This window comes from Zophobas morio, unplaced genomic scaffold (assembly GCF_036711695.1).
Source record: "Zophobas morio isolate AGI-343-1 ecotype UQ-CSIRO unplaced genomic scaffold, CSIRO_AGI_Zmor_V1 ptg000026l, whole genome shotgun sequence".
Lineage (NCBI taxonomy): Eukaryota > Metazoa > Arthropoda > Insecta > Coleoptera > Tenebrionidae > Zophobas > Zophobas morio.
The window spans coordinates 5,740,103-5,756,085 of record NW_026972131.1 but is presented as its reverse complement, the minus strand read 5'-3'; the positions used below and the strand labels follow the sequence as shown (position 1 = coordinate 5,756,085).

Sequence of the window (15,983 nt, the reverse complement as noted above, 5' to 3'; positions counted from 1 at the left end):
AAAAGGAAACTACTAGAATTCCAAAGGTAGTAACTCATGGAAAACAAATTTCGCATGAAACTCCTGATGATATAGTGAACAGTTTTGCCTCTTATTTTAGGAGCGAATATGTCTGTGATTGTTTCCAATATAGTGTTGATGAAATTCTATCAGAGTTGAAAAGTTTAAAAAACCAATCAACAGCGGATCCAGATAAAATTCCAAGCTATTTTGTCAAAGATTGCGTATATGCTTTGTTCAAACCTCTTCACTTTTTGTTTAACTTAGCACTATTTACTAACACTTTTCCAAATTCCTAAATAATTGCTAAAATTTAATTAATAAACTCCATTACTGTACGTCCTTAGATTATCCTCGATAAGAAAAACAACTTGAAAGTGTTTATGTTTATACATCGGAAGAATGTCACGTAGAAATTAGTTTGATTTGAATACGTTCGACCCTTCAAAACGGCGGAACAAAACAATTAACTAGTGAGCTACAATCGACAAAATGTTCGGAATATGATTATTATAATTCTTATCAAATAAAGACGTTTGTATTTTCACATTTTCGAGAAAATGGGATAACTCGTTCTTAATTTGATCAATGAAAAATATGAATGCTACGCATTTTGGGTAGAATTTTTTCCGCGAAATTTTGGGATAACGTCATCAATTTTTTGGGGGAAATAAACAGATTTATTTGGATTAACAGTTTACCATGCTTAGAAGGACTTTAATGATTTCAAGGTATTAAGTTTTGCAATTCTTGATTTAATCAATAAAATTAATTGACTCGGTCATTAATTTTTTTCAGACACCCCGTATAAGCAAATCTAAAAAATATTAATGCAGTGATAAATCACAAGTATAGAATTCTTTACACATTTAACATAGCATTTTTTCAGCAAAATTTTGGGGTAACGTCATCAATTTTTTAAGGGGGATGAGCAAATACATTTTGATCAAAAAATTACCGTGCCTATGATAACTTTAAAACATCTCCAAGATTTCAAAGCATTTGGTTTTATAGTTTCTGATTTAATCAATAAAATACATTCACGCATTCATTAATTTTTTTGAGTCACTCTGTATATGCAAATCCAAAAAATATGAATGGAAAGATAAACCACAAATACAAAGTCATCATATTTTGTACATTTTAGATAGGATTTATTCGGCAAACTTTTGAGCTGACGTCATAATTTTTTTGGAGGGGATAAGTAAATATATTGTGTTTTGTAGGTTCCAAATTAAATGTCAAAATGTCGTTTCCTAATTCTGATTCTCAATTCAGAGTCATAAACTACATGTGTAAAACTATGTTAATTGATACAATTTAAAACCCAATTACTATGTACAATTTTGAAGTGACGTCATCACATTAGTGGTGGGGATGATTAGACAAATTGTAGTTAACGTTTTACCATCTGCATGATATACCTAATATAAATACAAAATTTGACAATAATCGGCTCAGTACTTTCGGAGATTATCTATCTAATAAAAATCCAGGATGGCAAACAGACGGACAGACAGACGGACAGACGGACGGACAGACGGACGGACAGACGGACGGACAGACGGACGGACTGACAGATAGACGGACAGACAGACGAACAAGGGAGACCTATTTCTTCGTCCTCTAGGGGTCATGATAGGTCGACAGGACGTTTTTGTGTTTGACGGGGTGTATCACACCTTCCTTTGCTATCGCCAAGAACGTAATTTTATTAACAGATTTTAACTATTTGTGTATGTATATAACTACCAGAGCTTGCTGAAATAGTGGATGAAACTAAATCTTAACAACTTCAATTTAATATAAAACATACTCTGGAAGTAGTCTTTTTACAATAATATTCATAAATAATAATAGAAATCAACCTTCGAGTTTAAACTGCTTTTCTCAACACCGTGTTTAATCAATCTAAATGTGGTTTGGAACTTCCTTTTATACGATTAAGGTTAAAAGTAGGAGCGCTTTTTAGTAAGGAAAATCTAAGGTTACTAAATTTGGTACATTGCTATCAGCTGAAGTTAACTAGTAGGGGAAAAACTAGTCTGCTCCCGGTAACAATTGATGTTAGTGTCAATTTGTGGTTAAAAGCGTGCTATTTTACACTTGTTTTTGACTTTGAGGTGCAGACGAAAATTACAAGGAGTATCTGTTGTAAAAGGAAGGTAATATATATATAATATATATATTTAATTTGTTGGCTATGTAAAATGCTGCTACAAATGTATCTAATAACGTATGTCAAAAGAATGAAGGAAACTTGTAGATGGTTAGAAGTAGAAATAATAATTCTTCCAGTGTTTACTACAGTTTCTTCAGTAAGCACCGTTGCTTTAATAACAGCTTATAATTTCTTATGTCTAGAAAAATATGTGAGTAGGGTAATATACAGAATCTTTATGTCTCCACCTGATTATTACAAAACTTTCTTTTCAGATTCAGCGAATCCAAAATTTATTGCTATATTTTTAATTCCAATGGCGTGAACTTTATTTACTATTGTACATAAATACAAAATTTCATCAGTCTGACAATTGTTGATGCCATTAAAATTCAACATTAATAGCGCTTTGATTGGTTCTTGATTAGCGAAAATATCCATATTCATTTTTTGAGCGAAAAACGTACTCTATGCGTCATAAAATGAAGCAAAGTGTGACATTTCTAGATGTAATATCAAATTCAGCTGCAACTTTTCAAAACAACTTTTCTGATTTTTCTATTTTAAGTGTGGCACAGAAAGGTATTGATTTTAATTCAGTAGAATTAACCACAAAACCCGGAAACCTGCATTTCTACTTTTCTCACTTTTGCATTTTCTCCAAAAGAACAATAATTTCGCGCCTACTGAGTATGTTTAAAACTGGAAGACTTACCAACTTTTTATGTGTCCTTTAGGATTCGCCGGACGGTAATGTGACAACATCCACCTTGTCCTTCGTTGCTACAAGGCAAGATAACGGTCGCACTCTTACGTGTAGAGCATCCAATCACCTGGTACAGAATGGAGTAGAAGAAGCTACCGTGAAATTAAACGTTTTCTGTAAGTTTTTGTGGTGAATTTAAAAAGAATCAGCTCACTAATGAACAGATTTGAAACCCTTTTACTGTTAAACACAAAATATGTAAATCTCCCTGATGCACCGAACACAAGACACGGATACAATATATCTCGCTTTATAGACGACGCTATAAATTTTGCCGATTTGTTGACGCCGACCCACTAACCGCAACAAAAAAGGCCGATTGACAAAATCAAATATCCGTAAACACCAATATAAAATCTAGCCACGAGCCGATTGGAAAAAGACCGTCGGATAATCTAGGAAAAGCGGATTGAAAATCTTTTGTGTTTCAGATGTGCCGATCCTGCACCTGTCTTTGGGTTCCAGCCTGAATCCGGACGACATCGAAGAAGGAGATGATGTTTACTTTGAATGCAAAGTGAATGCGAACCCTGAGGCATATAAAGTACTCTGGAAGCACAACGTGAGTTATAATGTTCATTCCTACGCAATTTCAATGCATAATTCTACTCAAAACAAATGCCAGACCCGCTATCTGTTTGAATTATCTTACCGAAAACACGATTTTGTCTAATTTGCCTGTTAATTTCTCATCACATTGCTTCCGTGAATTACCATTGCTCTGGCATTAGGTTTAATTAATTTCGTTCGAGACCGCAAATGCCGGAATTGTAGTTTTTCACCAAACGCAATCTAGGAACCGATCGACCGGACCGGAAAATGTCTCGGCAAAACCTTCAAAGTTCCTGCAGTTATTCACGGGAGTTTCGGCTTCTCAGTACATCGTCCGTTTTATTAAATGCTAACATCCCCAGTCACACATAACTAATAATACAAACCGACTAAAAAAAAATTGTTAATTAATAACTTATAATTTTCATAAACATCTTTCAAAAAATGTATTTATAAATGTGCGAATCTTGATTTTAAATTATTAATTAGCAGTAATCTATCATTTTAGATATGTTTTAAGTTACTTGTTGTCGAAATAAGTATAAACATATTAAGAAAAAAAGACAAAATGTGGCCCCGTCCACCCACCGTGTCTCAACTGTAATGTTTTTTTTTATTCATCGTGAGCCAAGGGGGCGGACCCTAACTGCAAAATCCTTATTCCTCTACGAGAAATTAAAAACATGTTTTTGAGTATCTGTTGTTCAAAGAATACTATGTACATTATGAAAAAATTAAAGCCAAAGATTAAGCCCCACCCATACCTGCCGTGGTCTAAATAGTGACAAAGTTTTTATTCGTTGCAAGGCCTAGGGGCGGAGCCTAATTGCAAAATCCATATTTCCCTACGAAAATTTACCATTTTAAACATGTTTTAAGTTTCTCAGAATAAAAAAAATCATCACAATTGAGTTGGGGTGGGTGGGCGGTGTGTTTTATTTCTTAATATACACAGTATTCTTTGAACAGCCCTATCCTCAAAAACATCTTTTTAATTTTTTGTAAAGAAATAAGTATTTTGCAGTTAAGCCCCGCCTCCTATGTTCACAGCCAATAAAAGAATTATCGCAATTTAGAAAGGGCGGGTGGGCGGGCTTACATTTTGCCTTTTAGTTTTAGTGTGTGTAGATTTCTTTTCACAACATGAAACTTAAAACATGTTTAAAATGAAAAATTTGTATAAGGAAATATCGATTTTGCAATTAGGCTCCGCCCCATAATCGCAAAATGCATATTTCCTTGCAAAAATGTACGCTTTTAACCACGTTTTGCGTTTCTTGTTGTGAAAAGATGGCTATGTATGTTAAGAAAAAAAAGCAAAATATAATTTTCAATAATATTCCTGGGAAAGTTGTTTTTTTAAGAGTTGTAAGTTATTATTATATTTACTATGCCTCACATTATTAGGACTATAGATTGTAATAGTTACAAAAAAACTGTAATATTTAAAAACTCTGCTACAAACTTCACTCTACCAATATTGTGTTTATATTTAATATACCGTCTGAAGGTAATGTTTCTGGTAAGTTACTAATAGTTAAAATTGTTTTCAAAAACCTTTAACAGAAGGTGTTACAGAACGGTATGTTTTTGTGTCCGTTTTTATCCGACACACTATATTCACACAGGCAGAGCTGTTCAAAGTACACAAAAAAAGTACTTGAAGTACCAAGTACAAAGTACTACTTGAAATAGTGTTCAAGTAAAGTACCAAGTACTTACTTTCAGCAAGAGTATTTCAAGTATCAAGTACTTTTCAGATGTACTTGAAGTACAAGCCAAGTACATTACTTTAAGTACTTACGAGTACTTGAAGTACTGGAGGTATACTTCAAGTACTTACAAATACTTGAAGTACTGAAAATGCTTCAAGTACTTTCTAATTATTTGAAATATTGTAGAATTAGATAATTTTTCCTGTTTTTTTTAAAAAGCTTAATATATTTTAGAACTGAATTTTTTAATATTCAGAATTTAAATATACAATAATACATATTTCGCCACATAAAAAATTGCATAAGCATCAACTTAAATGCAGAATTGTAGCTCACTTATTAATAATACTATGTTATCTATAAACAATATTCTTTTGAAATACTTTTACATCTTTCTGTTGACACAATGCCTTCGACAAAATTAACGTCTATTTCTAATTTAAAATTTAAAATAAAATACATGACGGCGTTGCCTATGTATGTTTACTATTAATTTATAACAAAAACATCGGCGCTGTATGGTATTTTCTCAGGCTTCTGTTGCCTTTTTTTAATATTTTGAATTTTGGTTCACCACCAAAACGTTCTGATTTTTTAATAAAGTTGTGTTAAAAATATATGAATTTTATGAACCGGTTCGGTGTTTAAGTTTGTGGGTGGTTTACAGCACCCTTAATCATTACCCATTGTGAAAGTGCACAGGGCCGGATTTGTGAAACTGAAATTTTTCAGAAAAAAATTTTAAGAGCAGTGCGATACATATACATGCTCGTGACATAAAAATGTTTAAGTCACTATGTTGCATTTTCAAAAAAACCGTATGAATTTTTTAAATAAAAAATAAAATGCCTAAAACGAGAGTCCATTTTCAGCGAAAACTATAACTCTTGAAAAATATCAAGGTGATCAAAGTAATTAGTCGTTTTTTACTTTTGCGGTTACCAAAAATGCTGAGAATTTTCTTGGAATGAATGCCCCATATTCCTGAATATATCTGTCTACCACTTACGTATTTACTATTCTAAAAATTATTAAATTAACCTAAATACTACAGTGACTAAATAGTAAACACTAATCACTACAATGTTTGTCTAACTAAGTATGTAACTTTACACTGACAAATCACAAATAATAGGTTCGTAATGCTGTTCCGTCCATTTATAGAAAATTTTGTCCTCTAATGCCACAATACTTTCAAAATTTTCCTTTACATTTTCGATTGGCTTATTTTTTATTTTTACCTGAAAACCCAAAGAAGATGACATTAGTAACTGATAACTACAATGACTTCAAGGAATGCCTAACAACGGCTTTTGCGAAAATTCAGGTAAATATGTACTAAATTTATTATTGTTAAAATATTTCGTAGGGGTGTATTTATCTAGGCAATTATACTAACTAATCGCAAATTTTTTGTATTTTTTTATAATGTGAATATGTATTTTGTTCCATTTACGGAAGCGGCCACTGACCCTTTTGGGTATCTTTACCTGATATCGTAAATACAAATGTAAATTCAGTACTTCTGTAACCGTCCTGTATTTAAACATCGAAACCCAACGCTGTCTATTATTTCGCACACAACAAAACAAAGGTCCTTCGAGCAATATCAAAGTACAATTCGGTACTCATCAAAACCATACAATCATGGTCGTATCAACTGGATTACAAAAAACATTGGTACTACGAGCCGAGTTTCACAAAACATATTTCATTTTGAACAATATTGGGTTTATGTAATAAGCGATGCAATGTAATACGTAAAGTTGTTGTACGGTAATAAATAAAATCCGCACAGAAAAGATAAATGACACTAATTAGTGTGACTTTTAAAATCATTGTTTTTCTGCATTACGTCTTTTTAAATTGTTTGTGTTCAAATAATTCATACAATTTAACAGATTATTTGAAACTGTAATGTGAGAAAATATAAGTAGTAATAACAAACTAAGTTTATATGGCTGAACCATGTATAAACAAAAAAAGAAAATTTGGTAAAAAACGAGTCTCTAACATGATAAAGAAAATTAAACTGCAAAATATTTAACATAAAATTGTGTTTAAATTCTACGAGGAAGAGGCGAATATGAAAGTCTGTACCTGCCATCAGCTATTGCTATTATAATAATAAAAGGGATAATCCCCTGCCGAGTTCTCCGCCCTAACCAGGCTTCTTACTGACAAATACACGGCGGGGTTAAGAAACTAATGAAAGAATAAATAACTTTTTGAACGAGTACTGAATCATTTCTCAAATATTTTCAAATCCGACCTTGCACTTTAGCAGGTACGTAAACAAACCCGATTCCCTTTAGGGTACCGGGAAGGTACTGAAAAACTACCCACAAAGTTAAGTTCCAGACCAAAATACAAAAAAGACAAAATTCATATATTCACAACTTTACATCGCTGAAAATTTTACACAGATCTCCGACCCTTCTGCTGTCGTCATCCACTCTCAAATGACATTAATTTTCTTACCTACCTATCGGCATTATGCAAGTACCTATGAAATGTATGTCATATTGTGGATAAGATATCCACAATCACAGATCAAAATATAACCTCACAGGAAACAAACACGATTTTACTATAAAAATACATGTAATCAAATAATTAAATTAATAACTTCAAGTATTTAACAAACCCTATTTTAAGATGTGAAAACTTCGTAAAATAGTGACTAAAGTATTTGAAATTTCCAGTTTCATACTTCAAGTAATTCAAGAGTATTTAAAATACTGAGTGAAGTACTTGGAGTAAAGTACTTGGCAAAATCAAGTACTAAACTCAAGTACATTTTAGAAATACTCCCAAGTACCAAGTACCAAGTACCTAAATATAAAAGTACTTCAAGTAAAGTACTTGAAGTACTTAAAGTACTTGAAGTATTACTTCAAGTACTTTTACTTGAAGTACTGAACAGCTCTGCACACAGGTATAGTTTTCCGTCCCTAAAATCCTAAGAAGTGTAGGCCTTCTTACATAGACCTTTTACTAAGATGGCCGCCGATTCAGTGGTACCAATCAAGTGAAAAATTTTAATATTTGTCCGCACTCAAATTTACGTTAAGAACAGTGATGTTTTATAATGAAGAATTTTATTTGTAGGCATATTTTTGTTAATTTATTAAATAATTTATTGATTGTATGTGTTTCTCAAAGTGTATTTATGTTAAAACTTATCTACCACCATCTTTAATTGCAGTTACTACAATTTAGACAAGAATTTATATTAATTTGTAACATTTTAATAAATAAATTTCACAATAACTTCTTGGTTTGATCTTTATTGGTAACTAAACATCAAAATTCATCTGTAGAGCTACACAGTACCAAACTAATCTAAATGATTGTCTTAATTGCAGTCAGTGCAGTTAAAAGTGGTGGTTAGTTAATTTTTAACACAAACGCTTTGAAAAACATTTAACTTTTAACTATTAAACAAAATCGGTCGAAGACTGCTTCGACAGAACTTCCCATACCCTCGAAGTTAGAGTACAATAAAACCAGTGTTTTCAAAAAATATAAGATTTCATTTGGTGAATTTTATTTTTTGATAAGGGTTACAAGTTAAATTAAAGATATATATGTAATGTTGAAGTAAAACTAAAAAAGCGTGATACGCGTTTGTCTGAAATGAGTTTTTCCTTTACAAGATTTTGTGACGACGTCCCCAACATTTTTGCAAGAACACGTATATCAATTTGGATAGATGCAGTTGTACTACTAATAATAATAAATAATAATAGTATTATGTTCCCAAATATTCGAAAAAATGGAGTGGAATTAGTCAATACAAACATTATTTATTGAGTTATATTGCATGCCATGTAAGAATTGAGTCAATATGTTACAATAAAAAAATTTACAAATTATTAAGCAACCTTTCCAGTTCTCTGCTTTCATTGCTTGCGTCCAGGTTGTCTTTTCTAAAATCTACTAGGCGTTTACAAGTTCGTTTTAGCGTCTGTGTTTGCATGTAAGTTTGGATTTTCTCAAGTACTTTCAATTGGTTAAGTTGGTTCATGTAACTCTTAAAGTGTTGCACTACGAGACCACCGCAAATCAGTACTAGTGGTACTTTGGCGGCTTAAACATCATCTTGAGGTTAGCATTCTGTAATTGGGATGACTCGTTTATTCGTTACACCTACTTTTATTATGATGATTTCATTGGCGATGGGTCATAAGCGTTGAAGGTTAAAATTTGGGAGTACGTGTGAATATAGACTGTGAGTTGAGTAGTATGTGTGTGGCGTCTGTGTATTGTCGATATGGGGGTAAGATTGAACCGTATTTGGAATAGATGAGGAAGGTAGTAGTTGGATGGGAGGGAAAAGCGATGATGATAAAATATGGACGCCAATGCCATCTCCCCCCTCTGGTATAGTAAATATGTGAGGACTGGTCGTGAGAGTGAGAAGAGAGGTCGGGAATTAGAAAAATTAATTGGGGAACCGGACTTGGAGGTTTTGAACTAACCATCTGATCTGTTCACGTTTAGCGGGACGATGGGAGAATCGGACATTGACGTCACGGTAGTGAATGGTAGCTGGTTGGAGAGGTTTGTGTGTGACACGTGGGAGATTAAGGAAGACTGGGGTGCGGAAGGTGTGCGGCAAAAATTCTAAGGGAAGATTAAAAGAGGAACGGGTGGTCCGTGGGAAACGTCAACTGGGGGATGTTCAAATCGGAACTGGGAAGGGAGGCCCATATGACTAGTCCTAAAAGCTTCGCGAGACTCCGAGTAGGGAGCAGCTAGAAAGTCTGCACGAATAAGGCGACAAAAAGGTTTGTTAAAGGTAAAGATAAAAGAACAGCCTGGTGGACCGACGAACGAAAAGATTTAAAAAGTCGAGTTGCCAAAGCACCAAAAAAATGGCAGGTGACTCATAAACGAGAGAGGAATTTGAACGGAAACGAGAGGTGCCAGTTCTAGTCCCAAGGCTTGCTCAGACATTATAAAAAGGCCATCAAGTAGACAAAGGTCTTATGGTGGAGGAATTTTGTCCGGTTTGTTGGCAATGCAGATCCGTGGGGTGCAGTTTATAAGATCTGTAGGAGTGAGAAGAACGAAGGACTGGTGATAAGAACACGGATACTTGAAGGGATACAATGGAGGTATTGTTGAGAGAGTTTTTCCCAGTTGACGTTCCCGTGGATAATAGTGAAACAGGTCGTAGAGTGGTTGGAAAAGAAGTACGTGTTGGGAATTTTTGTTGATTTGAAAGGAGCGTTTGATAAATCTGAGCTGGAATGCTATATTGAGTAAATTGATGGAAGTCGGGTGTAAGGAGATCAAAGTTTGGACGTATTATTTTAGAGATTGGAAAATGTGTGTGGTAGGAGGGCCAAATGAGGTGTAGAGGATGTCCACAAGGATCTATCTGAGGACCGGCGGTTTGGAACATGATCATGAATGGGTTGTGAAAACAGATTGGAAGGAGAAGGATATTGTGTGTGGCGTATGCGGATGATCTGTTGTGTTTGTTTGATTGAGGCGGATAATAGGAGGGAGATTGAGGATGTGGGAACGGAAGTGATGGAAACGCTGATGCTTCTGAAGGGATCGTTGTTTGACTCGAGGCCGCCGAATGTGATGATAAGCGTGTGAGGTATGTGAAAGAAGTGAAGTATTTGGGTATAAAAGTTGGTGAGCGTATGAATTTTAGGCCGCAAATCGAGAGTCTGGGAAGTAGGGTGATAGAAATGATGGGGAAATTGAGGCGTGTATTGAGGAAAGAATGAGGTCTAGATAAACGAACGGTACGTGCGATATATAAAGGATTGGTGGTTACGTGTGCTTCGTTTGGTGTGGGGGTATGGTGTGATTTGTTGAGAATTGGGTATGCGAGGGAGTTGGTAAATAGGTGTCAGAGGAGCATGCTGTGTGGATGTATGGTGTTATGTAGGACAGTGGGTACGAATGCGATGCAAATGTTAATGGGAGAGTTACTGTGGGATTTGGAATTTTTAAGGAGAGGAGTGACGTTTAGAGCGAAAAGGAGAGTGAGTCTGGGAGAATTGGGATGGCTGTAGATTACTAGCATTTCTAGTATTTCATTGTTACGCACATTTTTCACTAAAGATTCGGTTAGAAGAGGGAGAGGATCTGGAGCAAGAGGGTGTGTTGGATGCGAAACTGTGGAAGATCTGGCAGAGAAGATGATTTTGTTCCGAGTGTGAAGTTTGCGAGTGATAATATTTGATTTGAGCCAGGAATGTTTGATTTGTTTGTGTTTACGGGGCATGGGAGTATGAATGAGTTTTTGAATAAAAGAGAATTGAGTGATACGGATCTGTGTGATTGCGGTGGGGTAGAGAATGTTTCGCACATTGTTTTCGAGTGAGTATTGTATGATAAGAAACGACGGAGTTGTGAATGATCAGGATAGATGGGGGAAGAGGAAAGACGATTGTTGGAATCGAGGGAGATGTATGAGGGATTAATGGGATTTGCAGAAAGGGTGTTTAAGAAAAGGAGAAGGAAGAGAGAGTGTGTGACGGAGTGAGGTATCTGGTTACGGGTGATAGAGGATGAGTGAATGAAAGAAGAGTGAAGTCGGTGCCGGTGAGGTATGAAGATACAAGTACCGGAATTGTAATATACAGGGTTATTCAGCTAAGATGACCTATTTGTGTTTTTAAAATAGGCAACCCATAACACCGATTCCACTTGAGTCAGAGTTACAATTTTTAAGAAAGGGGATAAACTTGACGCAAGTAACTACCGACCTATTAGTCTTACTTCCGTGGTCAGTAAGATCATGGAATCGATAATATATGACCAGCTGATGAAATACTTAATAGATCACCACTTAATTCCGAACGAGCAACATGGCTTTCTCCCCGGAAAGTCGATCCAATCGAACCTTCTCACCTGTTTATCGGTTTGAACTAGAGAGGTTGATCGTGGCAACACTGTCGACGTCATCTTTTTAGACTTTTCCAAGGCGTTTGACAAGGTCCCCAAACGTCTTTTGTTGTATAAACTGCAGTGTCTAGGTATAAGTGGAAATCTCATCAAGTGGATCGAGTCTTTCATCAGCAAGCGTACGTTTTCTGTAAAAGTGGCTGATTCTTTCAGCAGACCAGTTAAGATGCAGAGCGGAGTACCACAAGGGTCAACGTTGGGACCATTACTTTTTTTGGCCTACACCGCCGATCTAAAGAACATTTTAACATCCCTCTTTATCATGTATGCAGACGATGTCAAACTTTACAATACCACCACCAACAATTCCCTTTTGATACAGGACCTTGCCGCTATTCTTAAATGGTCTCATCACTGGCTTCTGCCTCTTAATATTAAAAAATGCAACGTCCTGTATATTGGAAAACAGAATCCCAAGTTCACGTACAGCATTGGTGGCGTGCAATTGGAGAAAAAGGATTATTGTCAGGACCTGGGGGTAACCGTCAGTCCAGATCTCTCCTGGTCGCAACACATACATACAGTTACTCCAAGTTTGTTAAACTTTATAAAAGTTTCGTGAGACCCATCCTTGAGTTTGCTAACGCTGTCTGGACCCCCATTCTACAACGAAACATTCTTCTGCTGGAATTTGTACAACAAAGAGCAATAAGAGTCCCGTTCGGTAGAACACGTCCTCAATATTTCGAACGGCTGTCACTTATGAATTTGACCAGTTTGACTCAAAGGCGCCTGAGAGGCGACTTTATTGTCACCTTCCAGGCCTTCGCGAATCAGCTGTATCCAATTCGCCACCTATTCACTCTCAATACTGACCAAAGAACCCGAGGGCACCGTTTTAAATTGCTTCGAGAGGTTTTTAGAACTACAATCCGACAGTTTTTTATCACCAACAGAGTCTTTCATCACTGGAACTCTTTACGCGACGAAACTGTGAGCAATCCTTCCGTCATTAGTTTTAAAATTAGATATGATACTCTAGATGTCGCTAGTACCTAGACCTGTATTTAACCTGTATTTAACACTCTGAACTGCACGGGCATAACAGGCTTCGGCCTCTGCCCGATCTATATATTTGTATAATAATAATAATAACAATGTTTCAAAACTAAATTGTATCAAAGTTTGCTTATATATTAAGTGTATAGAAACGTCAGTATCAGAAAAATACCTATTCATTCTTACGATAATAACGAGAAAACCGACATGTTTGCCGAATCTAAAAGAAATTTTTGTGGGCAAATTATGTTTTTTTATTGCCTGGTAGGTGAACGAAACACATTCAATAAATTTAAGACTGTCATGCAACTGTAATAAATTGCTGACTTTGGCTTCATCACTGAACAAAACATAGGTACTCAATAAAATTGGGATTAATTTGCATTTGGTTTCTTATAAAGTTATAAAAATCCAATCTTTGTGGTTGGTTTGTGGGTCGAAGTGCATGCTCCAGGTGCAGATGGTTAGAGCGGTTAGGATGAAATTTATTTATTTGTTTAGCAATAGCAATTTGTCCCATAACTCCCACTTGTGCAAGAAGTTATACTTTATTTTCCAAGCTAGTCGCAGTCTGGTTCCGTTTTCTCTTGTTAGCAGACCACTTTTTTACGCAACAAATTTTCTAGCCTCTTGAAAATTTTGGGTGTTGGGGCCACACGGTCAGGGTATCTTCCGGCATACAATTGTGCTGTACGGCTAGCCTTTTTGTGTCATTCTCCATAACGTGTCCATAACTAAGGATCATGTCGGTTTTCTCGTTATTGAATGCATAGACGTTTTTCTGACACTACCCAACGTCAACACTGACAAACTTTGATACAATTTAATTTTTAAATATTTTTTGTAATCAGATTCAGGTGGAATCGGTATTTTGGATTGCCTATTTTAAAAATATAAATAGGTCCTCTTAGCTGAATAACCCTGTATACATGGAATGTATGTGTGTCCTTAGGTCATGAATTAACAAATTAGGTTTGGTGTTCTCTATTCTATTCTCTGTTAGGAGAGTGGCATCCGATTTAATTCTTATTCGCTCGTTAGACACCACATTTTGTGCTTTATAGTTCTTCAATTTTCTTGTTTTTGTGAACCCATATTTCCTTGCTACCATAAGGTAGATATCTCTGACTATACTGTTAGGACGTTTTGTAAAGTCTAAGTTCAACATTCGTCCACAACTTGTTGCTAAATGATCCACGCTTATATTACCTTTCTAACAATGGAGGAACTTCTTGTTGTAGTACACAACATTCCTTCTTTTTGAGGTGATATGTTCCCGTTTCTTAGTTAAAGTGACGACCGCTTTTTATCAATGTACTTTTCTTCGTTTTCGAACAGTATGGTGTGAATCTTTTTCTCTTGGATTTTCTGCATCTTTTATTTCTTCTGTTTCTCTGTCAGTTCTTTGCATGTAATCGCATCTGTTTCGTTGGGAGTGTATTTGGTTCTTATATATTTTTTGACAAACTCAAAGTGTGTCGCCCGTGTTTCTTCCAGTTGTATTACTCTGGTTTCTGGGTTCTTACTTAGCTGTTCGTAGGACTTACGATTTATCTTAGATATTCTGCAATCCATGTCCTAGTTTATTTCTATTCAGATACTTATACGTCACCTTAGAACTGGTTTGCCGCATATCCAAATCGCGTCCGAGGGATTTTCGCCTCTACTGCTTGGTGCAGATTTGCCGCATGTCGCACTTGGGCGAAGCGAAACATAGTTTAGATTCAGTGCTGATTTGCCGCATGTCCAAGCAGAAATCGATACAGTACCGTTATCCGTTTTTACGTACTTCCTTGCTGTTTTGCTTTTCAGCGTTAGGTTTGGGGTTGGGAAAGAAATCGTATTCAACTTCACGCGCAGAACAATAAGAATAATGTGAAATCAATAAAAAAGAGACTTCACAATTTTGATGAATCTCAAATTTAAAAAAAACAACTGTAATTTGTGCAACTCTTTTTCTGTTGTTATAGATGTTACAAATATTTTCGATTTTTTTTTTAAGAAAGATTGAGTTTCAAATTATTAGATTCGAAATTTTACAAATTTAAATTTCAAATAGATTTGTTGCTCGTTAAACAAATAATTTAATTTTTTACTTAACAGTAACATTTTTATTTAATGATTTCTCGGAAATGATTGAACTTATTTTCTCTAAAATTTTAGTCAACAAAATTCATAATGCTGCATACCTATATTCGTATTTGTGGAAATGATATTTCCACATCAATAATTACAGATAATAATAGATACATTTTTCAGAGATAATTAAGATTAAGATTTCTTAATCAACTTCACGCGCAGAACAAGAAATACGGCAAGGACTCATAATGTGAAATAAATGAAAAATTGAAACGATATTAGAAATCTCGTGGTGAAGTAGTTAACTAAGTATAACGAACAATGAATGTCAAGTTATTGATGTTTTGATTCGATTTTTTCTAAATATTTTTAAAATAAAGAGACTTATTTTTCTTTATTTTTATATAAAATCTACATTTGATAAAACTCATTGCAGTCATTCATTTTTCCTAAAAACTGTAGAATCCAAATATTGCATTGTTAATTTCCATTGTTAAATGGTGAATTGTGAACGAAATACGGAGTACCAAATTTAAATGTGTTTTACAGAAAGGAATTATTTTTACAAAGGATAATAAAATGATATTTTCTTTGCATTGGCGGAGTAAAGGCGGTTCGTTGACTCGCTGCAGTCCTACTAAAATTGCAGCTTAATATGTAATTTTTTTATATAAAATATTCAAACTGATAAAGAACACTCGGGTAAAAATAGGTTGTTGTCTCAAACAATTGGATTCCAGTATTTTATTAGACTACGTGGATATTGACTACAAGT

At 34.9% G+C, this 15,983-nt stretch overlaps 1 protein-coding gene across 2 annotated transcripts in view; it reads left to right on the top strand.

Annotated features, from left to right (window-relative positions):
- Positions 1–15,983, top strand: part of LOC135136108 (nephrin) — a 669,732-nt gene that overhangs the window by 617,186 nt on the left and 36,563 nt on the right. For both annotated transcript variants that reach the window (XM_064065236.1, XM_064065237.1), the window contains exons 8-9: positions 2,899–3,043; positions 3,359–3,489. In XM_064065236.1, the coding sequence (XP_063921306.1) occupies positions 2,899–3,043; positions 3,359–3,489 (276 nt within the window). The remainder of the gene's footprint in view (positions 1–2,898; positions 3,044–3,358; positions 3,490–15,983) is intronic.